The sequence below is a fragment of the Gracilinanus agilis genome, chromosome 3 (genome assembly GCF_016433145.1).
Source record: "Gracilinanus agilis isolate LMUSP501 chromosome 3, AgileGrace, whole genome shotgun sequence".
Classification (NCBI taxonomy): Eukaryota; Metazoa; Chordata; class Mammalia; order Didelphimorphia; family Didelphidae; genus Gracilinanus; species Gracilinanus agilis.
The window spans coordinates 422,294,168-422,307,818 of record NC_058132.1 but is presented as its reverse complement, the minus strand read 5'-3'; the positions used below and the strand labels follow the sequence as shown (position 1 = coordinate 422,307,818).

Sequence of the window (13,651 nt, the reverse complement as noted above, 5' to 3'; positions counted from 1 at the left end):
GCAGTATTGGTGAAATATTGGCACAAGTGCTGAGCCAGCACTGAAGGAGCTGCTCCATTCTCCCTCTTTCCAGTACCTGAGGACATTTCTGCATGCTCCACCCCTCTATCCAGCTACTTAAAGCAAGCACTTCCCCCCTCCACTCTCTAGAGTAATTCATGGGGCTCATAGGCAACTTGAAATTGCAATTTGGGCATATGAACTTGAAAACCTTAGTCAGTGCTGCCTTTGACTCACAATAAGTTTGATATGGATGAAGATCCTGCCAAAAAGACTGAAAAGGAATAGTCAGACAGCTAAGGGGAGAAAAAAGGAATAATGTCTTGAAATCTAAGAGAGGAGAGAGTATCTAGGAGGAAGAGCTGTTCAATACTATCAACCTCCCAGGACTTTGGGAGTAGGGACCATAAAAGAAAGTACAATCAGTACTGAATGTATGTTCATGGATTCAGTATTATTTCTAAGTAACTGCTAGTATATGGAAGAAGTAAGAGAGGAAGAGGTTTAACATTTTAAAAAGTGTCATTTATGGAGTTCAGAGTAAAGTGTGGAAGGGGAAGGCAAATCTGGAGTGGTACATTCGTGGGGCAAGGTTTCAGTGTTTTGGGCAGAGAAAGCAGACTTTGAAGGTTAGGGGAGATTTATTCTTCAGCAGATGAGAATACTGTATCATTGGGAAGATGAGACTTAAGAGGAAAAAGGAATAAGCTAATAAGAAAATAGCCCAGATGAAACATCAGTAGATAAGAAGATGCCTGCTAATGAAGGCATGTGATTAGAATGTTCAGAGATATCCCTTGAGGTATTGGCGCACTCCTGATAGGTAGTACTGCTATGTTCTAGGAGCAAAAGCACAAGAAGGAGGTACTTTGTCCCAGTGTATGGCCTTATGGTAAGCATGAGCAGAAACAGAATTGTTGTTACCCAGGGACCTATGAAAGCTTAGAAAAGCCAAAAGGTTCTGTGGCAACCAAGAAGCAAGAGATGGTAAGTCTTGTTTGGAACCTATTCTCTGACAAGCATAAGCCTGGACTGGTGGTAATGTGTTCTAGGGAGTCCAGGAATTAATATATTTGGAGTGGAGTCAGAAGTCCAATAAGGAACATAGATGAATCAGTGAAACCCATTTCTATCCATAAGAATTAATTTTCTACTAATGGTAATTCATGGTATATTCATATCATGTTTCAAACTCAGTAAAATAAAAAGCTAGCTCAATTATGGATACTAGTCAAAAATTAATAGAGTCATAGACACTCAAACCTGTGAAAGAATAAGAAGTTATTGTGCCAGCTTTGTCCAGAATGATCTCTTGATTTCATTCCAGCCCAGTTGAATCTCATATTTATGCAGATTGTCTTTCATAGGAAAACAGGCTCCTTCCTCATCTTTAACTATTGAAAATTTCCCCATATTTAAAGGTCATTTTCTCCATAAATACTTCTCTACCTAACACCCAGTCAAAAGTGATCTTGACATTCTCAAATTTCTTTTTGAATTTTGTGTTGACCTCTCCTTTCTCCTATTTTATTCTACATTGTATCATAATTATTTTTGTTTGTGGCTTATTTCTATTCTATGTCCCCCATCATTGTATAAGCTCCTAGAAGACAGGGACTGTCTTTTTCATCTTTATATAGTTAGTGCCGAGTGTAATGCCTTCCATGTAATAAGCACAATAATTATTTATTTAATTGAATGTATACTGAAGCCTTCAAAATAAGAACAGGAAGTTTTTAAAGTCTATTCAAAAGAATATGTAAGCTTTGTAAAATAGAACAGTTAAAATTTTCATCTGAACTGTCATGACCATTTTGCATCAAATACAAGAGTACATTAAGTCAGGGAAAAGATCTCCATTTCATTTCATTTCATCCTAATATCTGTAGTAACAGCACTATATAGTACCCTTTACTTCTGAGACGCTTTATAATAAATAGTAACAAACTACTAATTTACAAAATGAAATGCATACTTTGAAAAAGCTTGAAGCCCTTTGCAAAAATGTACTCATATCCCTGTGAAAAAGGTATGCACAGACTTCCATTTAGATAAAAAAAGAGAAAACTCAAAAACTTAAAGTTCAGGAGTTTCTTACCTAGTTTGCTAGATCCATTCAAAAAACTGTATCTCTGAAAATCTTAGATGGTTGGCACATAGTAGGTGTTCAGTAAAGGAATATTAACTTAGCAAAAATTTAACTCATGCCTTAAGAATTCCACAATGAATATGCTCATGTTCTAATGCTTGTACCCTAAGTTCCTTTTAAGTTTGAAATTTTTAGAAATACTATTGCATTCTATTTGAATATAACATGGATAAATTGGTTCCAAAAAGGCCATTCCTTGAAGCATGTGCATCCAGTTCTTTCTTGTTCCAAAGCATCACATAGAAACTTAAGCGGGCCTACTTCAGATCATGCAGAACTTGTTTTAGATTATAATCTCCTAAACTGGCTGCTGAGCCAGTAGAACTGATCACTTGGGATATAAAAAATCAAGCTACTGGAGTCTTTGATTTCTTCTTCCTTTCCAACTATAAAGCATGAAAAGTACCTAGAAATATAAAGCTGACTCAAGTATGGAGACTAGTTAAAAACAAATAGAATCATAAACATTCAAACATGTGAAGCAATAAGAAATCATTGTGCCAACTTTGTTCAACCTGGACTCTTCTCTGATTTCATGAATAGGATGGTACATTCCAGACAAGATTAATCTTTCCTTTACCATCTTTACATATTCATGCAAGTTTTCCCTCATATATATGGACTCCTTCCTCATCTTTGCCTATTGGAATCCTTCTCATATTTCAAGGCCATTTTCTCCATGAAGACTCTGTACCCCAATACCCAGTCAAAAGTAATCTAGAACTATATCCTAAGTATCAAGAGTCCTATATCCCACCCAACTTCTGTACAGCCATAAGTGCAACATGTTCTTTTGTATTTATTCCCTTCTCATCTTAGATGAAGGATTATTCCATGATGACTGGATCCAGGACTGGAACCTTGGGATTTTCAAAAGGTTCAAGGTCTTCAGAACTTTTCAAAAGGATCTTCAGTGTCCCCAGAGCAGCAGTAGCTCATGGCAAGGGATGTGCAAACAAGTTAAGACTCAATAAAAATAAGTGTCATCATTCAGATGACATGATGGGGGTTGTTAACAAGCAAGTGAGTATGACAATGAAGATTCTAACATCCTATGTAGATGGAGGTTTCCCTACCACTAAACTGGATCATATAGGAAAGAATGACTACCTGAGACCTTGTATTCCCAAAAGTGGTTCTTCTATCAAATGAACAATCAATGACTTATAGAATTGAATTCTAGTGGCAAAATAGCTCAGAGACCAACTCAAGGCCTAATGAGGAGTCGACTATAACAGAATGGTCCTCATACCCAATGTTTTAACATTTGGGGATTTGAACTTAATGACCAAATAAATGCTGACTCCAGTTTAGAATTGGATGTTGTCTAGACCTTAATTGAAATATAATGATTCATCTCAATGAAGCACTGAATACTAAGTAGAGAAGAGTAAGCTTCCTTACTTGTCTAGTCAGATCTCAATGAAGCCAGGGATCTGGTGACATCTGTAAGGATGATGTCTTTGTTAATCAGATATAGTATAAACCTCAAAAGTTGCTAGGATGATTTAGAGGAGAATGAGAAGATTAGAGGTGTCATTAATCTGATACTTGGTCATTTTCGTTTTGAGTATGCTCAAATTTGAAATAGATAAATCATTTCAGGATTATAATTTGGGTTTTTAAATTTTAGACTTGTGTTAGGAATACTCTTTTCCTCCCTAATGCTGATAGGTTGTGATTTCCAACAATGCCATTCAAAAATGTGCTTCTTCTTCCAAGATTGTCACTGCATAGTATCTAATATTTGTCCTGGTGTGTCATTACTCTCATTTCAATCAGCTGGACACTTTTCATCTAAGGACCTCTCCAAAGCTTTCCAATACATCAGCAACTCTGATGGTTTGACAAAATGGCAGGTCACAATTTTCTTAAAGCGACATGTAGAAAACTCGAGCCCATCAGGGAAAAATGTCTGTTCTGAGTATAGTTCTTCCAGATTAATTTTTAGTTCTGCAAGGCAGAGTCCCATGAAAACATCCTCCAGTTTAATAAAAGGGACTTTTTCTGAAACATTATAAACATCACTTGCAATGTCACTAGAAAAAACATAACCTGTTCCAGAACAAAATGGTGGATACTTTTTCCATGGGTATTCATATTTACTTACATACCACTTATTAAATGTTTTTCTAATTGGAAATTCATTCTTCTTTAAAAAACCAGTGAAAAACCTGGTAGTTCTATTTTTCCTTAGAAGGAGCTCAGTTAGATAGTAGACATTAACAAACATGTCAGAATCAGTCTTCATCACAAAGTCAGATTGAGGGCAAAAGTGGTGAACCCATTCTATCCCCATCATTGTTTTAAGAGTCAAATTAAAATATACATCTAAAAAGTCTTTTTGGATAATATCTCTGTATTTCTGGCTTTCTTGTGTCACCACATAATCATCCTTTGGATTTGTGATTCCTAGCAGAAAGTATGTTATTATACGTTTACCTTTTATACTTCTTTCTCTTCCCCAGGTCTCACGGATAGCCATCCGTGCTTTAATCTGATTGTGGGACGAAGTCACCATCACAACTAAAAATGGAGGATTCTTTCCACAGTCTATATCTGGCAACTGAAGAAAATTCCCACTATGTTTCTTAAAAAGTATTGTGCCTTCTTTTCTTATACAAAAGATGCAAATTTCAGTTGAACTCATCTTAGATATGATCAAACATAAACAAGAAACCACAAGAATAATAATGAAAGCATGTATCATCTTAATCTTCTGGTAAACCATCTGAAAGAAATAAAATGAAATTATTAGAACACAACACCACATCTTTGGGGGCAAAAATAATAATTGATATTTGTGAAATATAAAGTACTAGAAAAAACACTGGATGCAAAGACATGGTAAGCCTGAATTTAAGTCCCAGCTCTGATATTTAAAAGTGGTATGAGCAGAAAATTAGTAAAATTACAGGGCTTGATTCTGGCTGGCAATATGGAACTATGCTCAAAGGGCTATAAAAGAATGCCTGCCCTTTGATCCAGCCATACCATTGTTGGGTTTCTACCCCAAAGAGATCATAGATAAACAGACTTGTATGAAAATATTTATAGCTGCGCTTTTTGTGGTGGCAAAAAACTGAAAAAGGAGGGTATGCCCTTCAACTGGGGAATGGCTGAACAAATTATGGTATATGCTTGTGATGGAATACTATTGTGCTAAAAGGAATAACAAACTGGAGAAGTTCCAGGTGAACTGGAAAGACCTCCAGGAACTAATGCAGAGTGAAAGGAGCATAGCCAGAAGAACACTGTACACAGAGACTGATATACTATGGTAAAATCGAATGTAATAGACCTCTGTACCAGCAGCAATGCAATGACACAGGGCAGCTCTGAGGGATTTATGGTAAAAAACGCTACCCACATTCAGAGGAAGGACTGCAGGAGAGGAAACATTTAAGAAAAACAGCTGCTTGAACGCATGGGTTGGGGTGGACATGATTGAGGATGTAGACTCGAAACTACCACACCAATGTAACTATCAACAATTTGGAAATAGGTCTTGATCAAGGACACATGACAAAACCAGTGGAAATGTGTGTGGGCCATGGGTAGGGGGAATGCGGGGGGTGAAGGGGAAAGTGGGAGCATGAATCATGTAACCATGTTAAAAATGAATATTAATAAATGTTTAAAATTTAAAAAAAATTACAGGGCTTGAGAAAGTCATCTGTACTCTCCAGGTTATCAGTGAGAATAAAACCTGCTTTCCTGGTGGAAAAAATTACACCATCACCATCATCATATAGTTCTGAGAAAATAAAATTGATTCCATTCCTTGATTATAATTTAATTAATTTTATTCTGTATTTTTTATATCTACCTAAGTCACTTTCTTTGTCTCTGAGTTAAGAAGTTTATAGATTGAATTCAGCCTGCCTCTCTAAGCTAAATTGCTTCAGATATCACCTTCATTCAAAAAAGAAATATATTATCTCTACACATCTTATTGCCCATACACAACTAGGGAGACCTATTATGTTACTAAGGAGCCTAGCATACCCACATTCAATCCCTTCTGTTGTGTCGAACTCTTGATAATTCCATTTGGGATTTTATAAGCCATGTACAAATAAGGGAGATGTTATCTCACTAACAAGCCTTGCAAGATATATAGATGGGTACCAGGAAGTCTATTATCTCTGTTGTACTTATAAGCTTTGCAGGATTAGATAGGATCCATAAATCAGTCAGCATTCCTTAAGGACAAGGAGGGATTATTACTAGTCCCACATTCCCAGTTTCTAGATAGTCATGCTGTTCCCCGCATTTATGATACTTCCAATCATATTTAGCTTTTGTAATCAGTCATAATTCTTTTGAAGTCCTGTTCTTTGTTTCCCAGAAAAACTATAAAAGGCTGGCTCACCTCACCTCCTATTCTTAGCTTTTCTGAGAAAGCTAATATCCTATTTGTTGATAAAATTGAACTTCACTAATAAATTGATCATGCTCAGAGCTTTGTTTCTCAGTTTACTTTCATTCCAATCATGACAGTGCATTAAGGTTTACAAAATTATTTACAAATATTAGCACTCTGTCCTCACAGCAAGAAAATTATTATCTATATTTTGCAATCAATGAAATTGAGGAAGAGTTAAGTAATTTGTTCAGGATCACACAGATAATAAGGGTCTGAGTTCACATTCGAACTCGGGTCTTCCAGACCTATCCTACTCACTAAAAGTTTTTTTTAAAAATAAGAGGATAATTCTCTCCCATAAAAGAATTTTGAAAGTTAAAAAATGTGGCACAGAAAATGAAGAGAAAAAATACTAAATGCTTAGGTCTAGTTAGATATTAAATATGAGGCTGGATGGGGTGGAAGACAGAGCTAACTATCTTTGAAAGAAGTGGCAAGGGGGCAGCCAGGTGGTTTAGTGCATTGAGAGCCAGGCCTAAAAATAGGAGGTAGTCTCAGACACTTCTTAGCTATGTGATCCTCAGAAAGTTATTTAACCTCCATTGCTTAGCCATTAAAACCTTTCTGCCTTGGAACCAATACATAGTATTAATTCAAAGACCAAAGATAAGGGTTAATTAAAAATTTTAAATGGCATGTTGTGTTCTAAGAAATTATTATTTGAATTCACAATTAATGATAAAGTAAAGAGAAAATATATCATATAAAGTGATAGTTCCGTGCTGAAGGGTACTGAATTTCTGTTTTCATGAAGTACATATCTTGGTTATAACAAAGCCAATACTGATAACAAAGCATTTCTAGTGATCCTTGTAGGAACAAATGATACTACCAAAAAGAATACATTTTGATGAATTGTGAAAGTTTAAGCAAGAAATTGAAGATCTTAAAGACTACTTTACATTACTATTATTGATTGAAGATATTAGATTTTCATATAAAAGGTTAATATTGGAAGAGATGATGTGGCTAAGATGTCTGAGAATGAGATTTGGATTTCTGGACCTCAGCCTGAAATAAAATTGTAATAGTCTTTTGGGGGGAACAGATTCTGCTTTTCACATAAAGATTCCAAAAAAATATAATTTGAGATCTCAAGAGACTGATCATGTGATATGAACCCTAACTTAAGTCATGAGAAGTTCACAGACCCAGAACATAGGGAGTGCTAGGAGAAGCAGAGGGAGGAAAAGAAAAAGAGCAAAGAAATGGAGGGGAAGCAGAGTTGAGAGGTGGCATCGAAGATGTATAGAAAAAGCTTAGGCACCCCCAAGACCCACCAAAGGCAAATGGAAGACTGTCTGACATATAAAACCCTCAGGCTACAAAAACCTATCATTTTTCTCCCTGGGTCCCATGCCTCTCTCATATGCATACCTGTTTGTTCTTTGTATTTAAAGGTTTCCTTTGGTTTCTGAGATAAGCAGAACAATGTGATAATTTTTGTCTTCTTTGTCTTTCTCAGTTCTATTACCTACTAGTGTCTTATACCTGTTGTACTGTTTCCTCATTATAGCAAATGATATTTTGTATGTCTGATTCCTTTAGATAAAAAGTTCTTCCCACAAACAGAATGTTCAGAATGAGAGAGCACTTTTGAAAGAAATATCAAAAGTGAAAAGGCCCTCCTCTCAGACAACACAGTACGCAGAGACAATATTCGTAAGGTTGTCAACCCCATCCCTTTTTCTGATTGGGAAAGAGGAGGAGAATACAGGCTCTTCAATACAGCAAAACCTAATATTATAAGTGGAAAGTCAATTCTACACTTTTAGTAGAGTTGCCTTTTCTGATTTGGAAATTTTAATATCATTCAATTCATGGTTTTGCTTCTTTTAAGCAGAATGCTCAATCATTTATCATGTCAGTACTAAAAGAAATCAATTTTGATTTTGAATTTTCTCTTCTTTGGTTTTTAGTATGTCATTAATATATTTTTACAGCTTGACATGATATGAATTTATTATAATATTTACCTATTATTATAATTGTTATACATTGGATTTTCTTTTAATTCTAGACTCAAGTAGTGATTATAAATGCTATCAGAGTCCTGAGTCTTCAAAAGTAGAACCACAGAAATTTGACATTGGTAATCTCCAGTAGTAGAGAGAATGAACCGCTGAGGCAGAAATTTGGCAAGACAGGAGTTATTTCACTACTGAGTGGAACAAAGGATGTTCCCAAGGAGTATTTCACAATGTCCAACTCATTGACTCTTAGCCATTTCATGAAATAAATTTCTCTGTGTTGGATATGGTCTCAGAGAATCTGTTGACAAATGGCACAAGCGCTGAACCCAAATACATTTCCTAGGATAGTGATACTAAGAAAAATGTAGTTATGACTATAATTGCCAAACTTTAAACAACAGCAAAGAAGACCAACACATTGTCCCAAGAGTCCAATGTGCCTTGAATTACCTCTGAGTTAACCAAGGGGTTCTGAATTTGACTTGTATAGTGGTTATTACCAGATTCCTATAAAAGAGGGAGAAAATATTTGCTTCCATCTGTCCAGATGGATTTTACCTGTTTGAATATATACCCAAAGTAGATGGTTGTAGGAAATTCATGATATATCTCAGGAATATCTACTACTTTCCAAAAACTAACGGAGAAACTAGTTGAAGACATAAACCACCTACAAGTATCATTGTACTTTAATGGCCATTGTTTTTGGGAAAATAGGAAAGAATAGTCCTTAGAGGAATAAAATGAGGAAAAGTGAGGAAAGTTCAGTTGGCTGGAAGAAAATGGCCTTGAACTTTCTATTGATAAATATCAGTTTTGTAAAACATCTGTAGAATAGTGGATAAAACATTGGGCCTGGAGTCAGAAAGACCTGAGTTCAAATCTGACCTCAAATACTTACTAGCTGCATGATCCTGGAAAAATTGTTCAACCTCTTCTTTGCCTCAATTTCCTGATCTGTAAAATGGAGCAGTTAGGAGGCACAGCAGATAGAACACTGGGCTTAGAATCTGGGAGACTCATCTTCCTGCATTCAATTCCAGGCCCGGACACTTATTAGCTTTATGAACCTGGGTAACTCACTTGACCCTGTTTGCCTCAGTTCCTCTGAAACTGAAAAAATAAACTAGAGAAGAAAATTGCAAACCATTCCAGTATCTTTGTCAAGAAAACCCCAAATGGAGTCACAGAGAACTAGACAAGACTGAAAAATAGGACCTACTTTCCAAGGTTATTATGGGAATCAAATGAGAAAATAACTGTAAAGAGCTTAGGCTTAGTACATTGTAAGCACTATAGGACACATTAGTAATTATCATTATTAAGTATGTGGATCATATTGTATCTCATTAAGGATTGAGAACAAATAAAAGAGCATAAGAGCTTCTACTTTAACAGAAATACTTTGAGAAATAAGGATTTTCAGTCAATTATCATAAATTTGTTATAAACTATGCTATTATTATTAAGCCACTTAATCTCATTTAAACACAGATAATTGAAGAGAAGAAAGACAATAGAATATGATTTTAGGTAAGGCAAAAGATTTGGGTATACAACCCAGAGTCACCTATTCAACAAAACTGAGTATATTCTTTAAGCAGAAAAAAATGGGCATTCAATAAGTTAGATTTCTAAGCATTTCTGAGGAATAAGCCAGACCTAAACAAAAAATTTGAAGTCCAAACATAAGACATAAGAGAAGCCCAAAAAGGTAAATATGGAAGAGAAAATTTAAGGGACTCATTAAGGTCAAAATGTTTATATATCTACATGGAAAGATGATTTCAATAATTCTAAAAAATTACACTTAGTAGTAGAGAAGATAGAAGGAATTTACTCAGAAAGAGGGTGGAGAAGTAAGATGATTATGATGATATGATGTATATGCTGATATATAATGACATGATGTATATGTAAATATGATGACATGGAATGATATGTATGTATGATATGTATGCATATGAATGATATGTAAAAAAATCAAACAAGGGGTGAAAGAGAGGGTTGCACTGAGAAAAAAGGGAAGGGAGAGATAGAAATAATACATAGTATTGGTTCTAAGAGGGAAAGTAAGGGTTTTTTGAAAAATGTTTGATAGCATTCACTTGGGAATCCATCTGGCCCTGGAGATAGATATATTGCTTCTAAGGCAGAAGGGTGGTAAGGGCTAGGCAATGGGAGTTAAATGACTTGCCCAGGGTCCCAGGGTCACACAGTTAGGAAGTGTCTGAGGTCAGATTTGAACCTAGGACCTCCTATCTCTAGGCCTGGCTCTCAATCCACTGAGCCATCCAGCTGCCCCCATATCAAACATTTAAACTACAACTAATCCTAATACTATACAAATTATTTGACAAAATAAGCAAAGAAGGAGTCTTACAAAAAATTTTTATGACACAAACATGGTATTGATTCCAAAGCCAGGCAGACCAAAAAACAGAGAAAGAAAACTACATACCAATCTCCTTAATGAACAAAGATGCAAAAATCTTAAATAAAATACTAGCAAAAACACTCCAGCAAGTTATCACAAGGATTATCCACTATGACCAGGTGAGATTTATACCAGGAATGCAAGGATGATTTAATATTAGGAAAACCATCCACATAATTAACCATATCAATAATCAAACAGAGATCACATGATTATCTCAATAGATGCAGGAAAAGCCTTTCACGAAATACAATACCCATTCCTATTGAAAACACTTGAAAGTATAGGAATAGAAGAGTCATGCCTCAAAATAATAAATAATATATATTTAAAACCATCAGCAAGTATTGTTGCATAATTTTTTAAATACAGGTACACAAATGATAAACAAAGTCTCCAAGCCATAAGGAAAGATGGGTTTATAGAGGAGGGGCCAGTCCCACAACAAAGCCAGACCTTTGGTAAGACCAGAAGGACCCCAAGCACTGTAAGAGACCCTCTTTTATACCCCAAAGAAACATCCAAGTCTTCCATACAAGTACAAAAATAGTATAAGAATAGTCATATCCTTCAAAGGATAAAGACACCCAGCAACACTGTTCATTGGTTACATCAGCTAGGAAGCACTCCTTATTTAGTAGAAGAAATTTTTTTTTTACCATGACTTAAGAATCACTTGATGGAAAGGGGGAAAGCAGTGATGCCTGGGCTAAGAGTGGGTGGTGATGAATGGTACCAGGTTCTGAACTAAAAGTCAGCCATCCTGACATATAATGATCACAAGTTAGGGTGCCTGATATAGCATTATATAGCAACATTAAAGGGTGAGGCTTAACACTAAGGCCTATGCAAAAGCAGTTATTTACTTAATTCAAAACCTTAATACTTATACTAGGATATTCACAAAAAAGCCTGCTAAAATCATAATTTATGCTAACTATTTTAGAATTATAATTCTTATAAACTCAAGACTACTGCTATCATTAAAATCTAATCCTCATATAAGGGGGTAAGGGGATTTTTCTCTCATGTTATCATCTGCAATGGGGACAAATTAGAAGCCTTCCCAATAAGATGAGGAATGAAGCAAGGATGCCCCTTATCAAATCTATTATTTACTATTATACTAAAAACACTAGTTGTAGCAATTAGAGAAGAAATGAAATTGAAGGGATTGGGGATAGGCAATAAGCAAACTAAACCATCACTCTTTATGGATGATATGATAGTATACTTAATGAATCCTAGAAAATCAACTAAAAGGCTTGCAGAAATAATTAACAACTGGGGGGCAGCTGGGTATTTCAGTGGATTGAAAGCCAGGCCTAGAGATGGGAGGTCCTAGGTTCAAATCTGGCCTCAGACACTTCCTAGCTGTGTGACCCTGGGCAAGTCACTTAACCCCCATTGCCTACCCTTACCACTCTTCTGCCTTGGAGGCAATACACAGTGTTGACTCCAAGACTGAAGGTAAGGGTTTAAAAAAAAAAGAAAGAAAGAAATAATTAACAACTTTAGCAAAGTTGCAGGGTACAAAATAAACCCACATAAATCATCAGCATTTCTGTATATTCCCAACAAAATTCAGCATCAGGAGTTAGAAAAGAAACTCCATTTAAAATCACTCTAGACAATATAAAATATTTAAGAATCTGTCTGCCAAAACAAACAGAGGAATTATATGAACACAACTACAAAACACTTTTCACACAATTAAAACTAGATTTAAATAAATAAATAAATAAATAAATAAATAAATAAATAAATAAATAAATAAATAAAACATTAATTGCTCATAGGCAGGATGAGCTAACATAACAAAAACAACAATCCTACCCAAATTAATCTACTTATTCAGTGCCATACCTATCAAATTACCAAAAAACTTTTTTATAGAATTAGAAAAAAACTATTAAAAAGTCCATCAGGAAGAACAAAAGATCAAGAATATCAAGGGAAATAATGGGGGGAAAATGTAAAGGATGGGGGCCTACCAATACTAGATCTAAAACTTTACTATAAAGCAGTGGTCATCAAAATAATATGGTACTGGCTAAGAGACAGAAGGGTGGATCAATGGAATGGACTAAAGGTAAATTACTTCAGTAAGCTAGTGTTCAATAAACACAAAGATCCAGACTTTTGGGACAAAAACTCACTATTTGACAAAAACTGCTGGGAAAATTAGAAAACAGTATGGGAAAAATTAGGTTTAGATCAACATCTTACACTCTATACCAAGATAAATTCAAAATGGGTAAATGTCTTAAATATAAAGAGTGGGGATTGTAAATAAATTAAGTGTACATAGAATAGTATACCTGTCAGATCCATGGGAAAGGAAAGAATTTAAGACCAAAGAAGGTATAGGGAATATTACAAAATGTAAAAAGAATGCCTTTGATTATATCAAATTAAAATGGGTTTATACAAACAAAATCAATGCCAACCAAAATTAGAAGGAAAGCAACAAACTGGGAAAACATTTTTACAACAAACTCTCTGACAAAGGTTTAATTTCCTGAATATATAAAGAACTAAGTCAAATTTACAAAAAATCAAGTCATTCCTCAATCGACAAATGGTCAAGGGATGTGAAAAGGCAGTTTTCACATGAAGAAATCAAAACTGTCAATAAGCACATGAAAAAGTGTTCTAAATCC

General features: G+C 35.1%; 1 protein-coding gene across 1 annotated transcript; it reads right to left on the bottom strand.

The window, feature by feature from the left end:
* Positions 1-3,923: 3,923 nt before the first annotated feature.
* B3GALT5 (beta-1,3-galactosyltransferase 5) lies at positions 3,924-4,880 on the bottom strand. The gene has a single exon (XM_044666915.1). The coding sequence runs from the start codon at positions 4,878-4,880 to the stop codon at positions 3,924-3,926; it is 957 nt and encodes a 318-aa protein (XP_044522850.1).
* Positions 4,881-13,651: the final 8,771 nt, after the last annotated feature.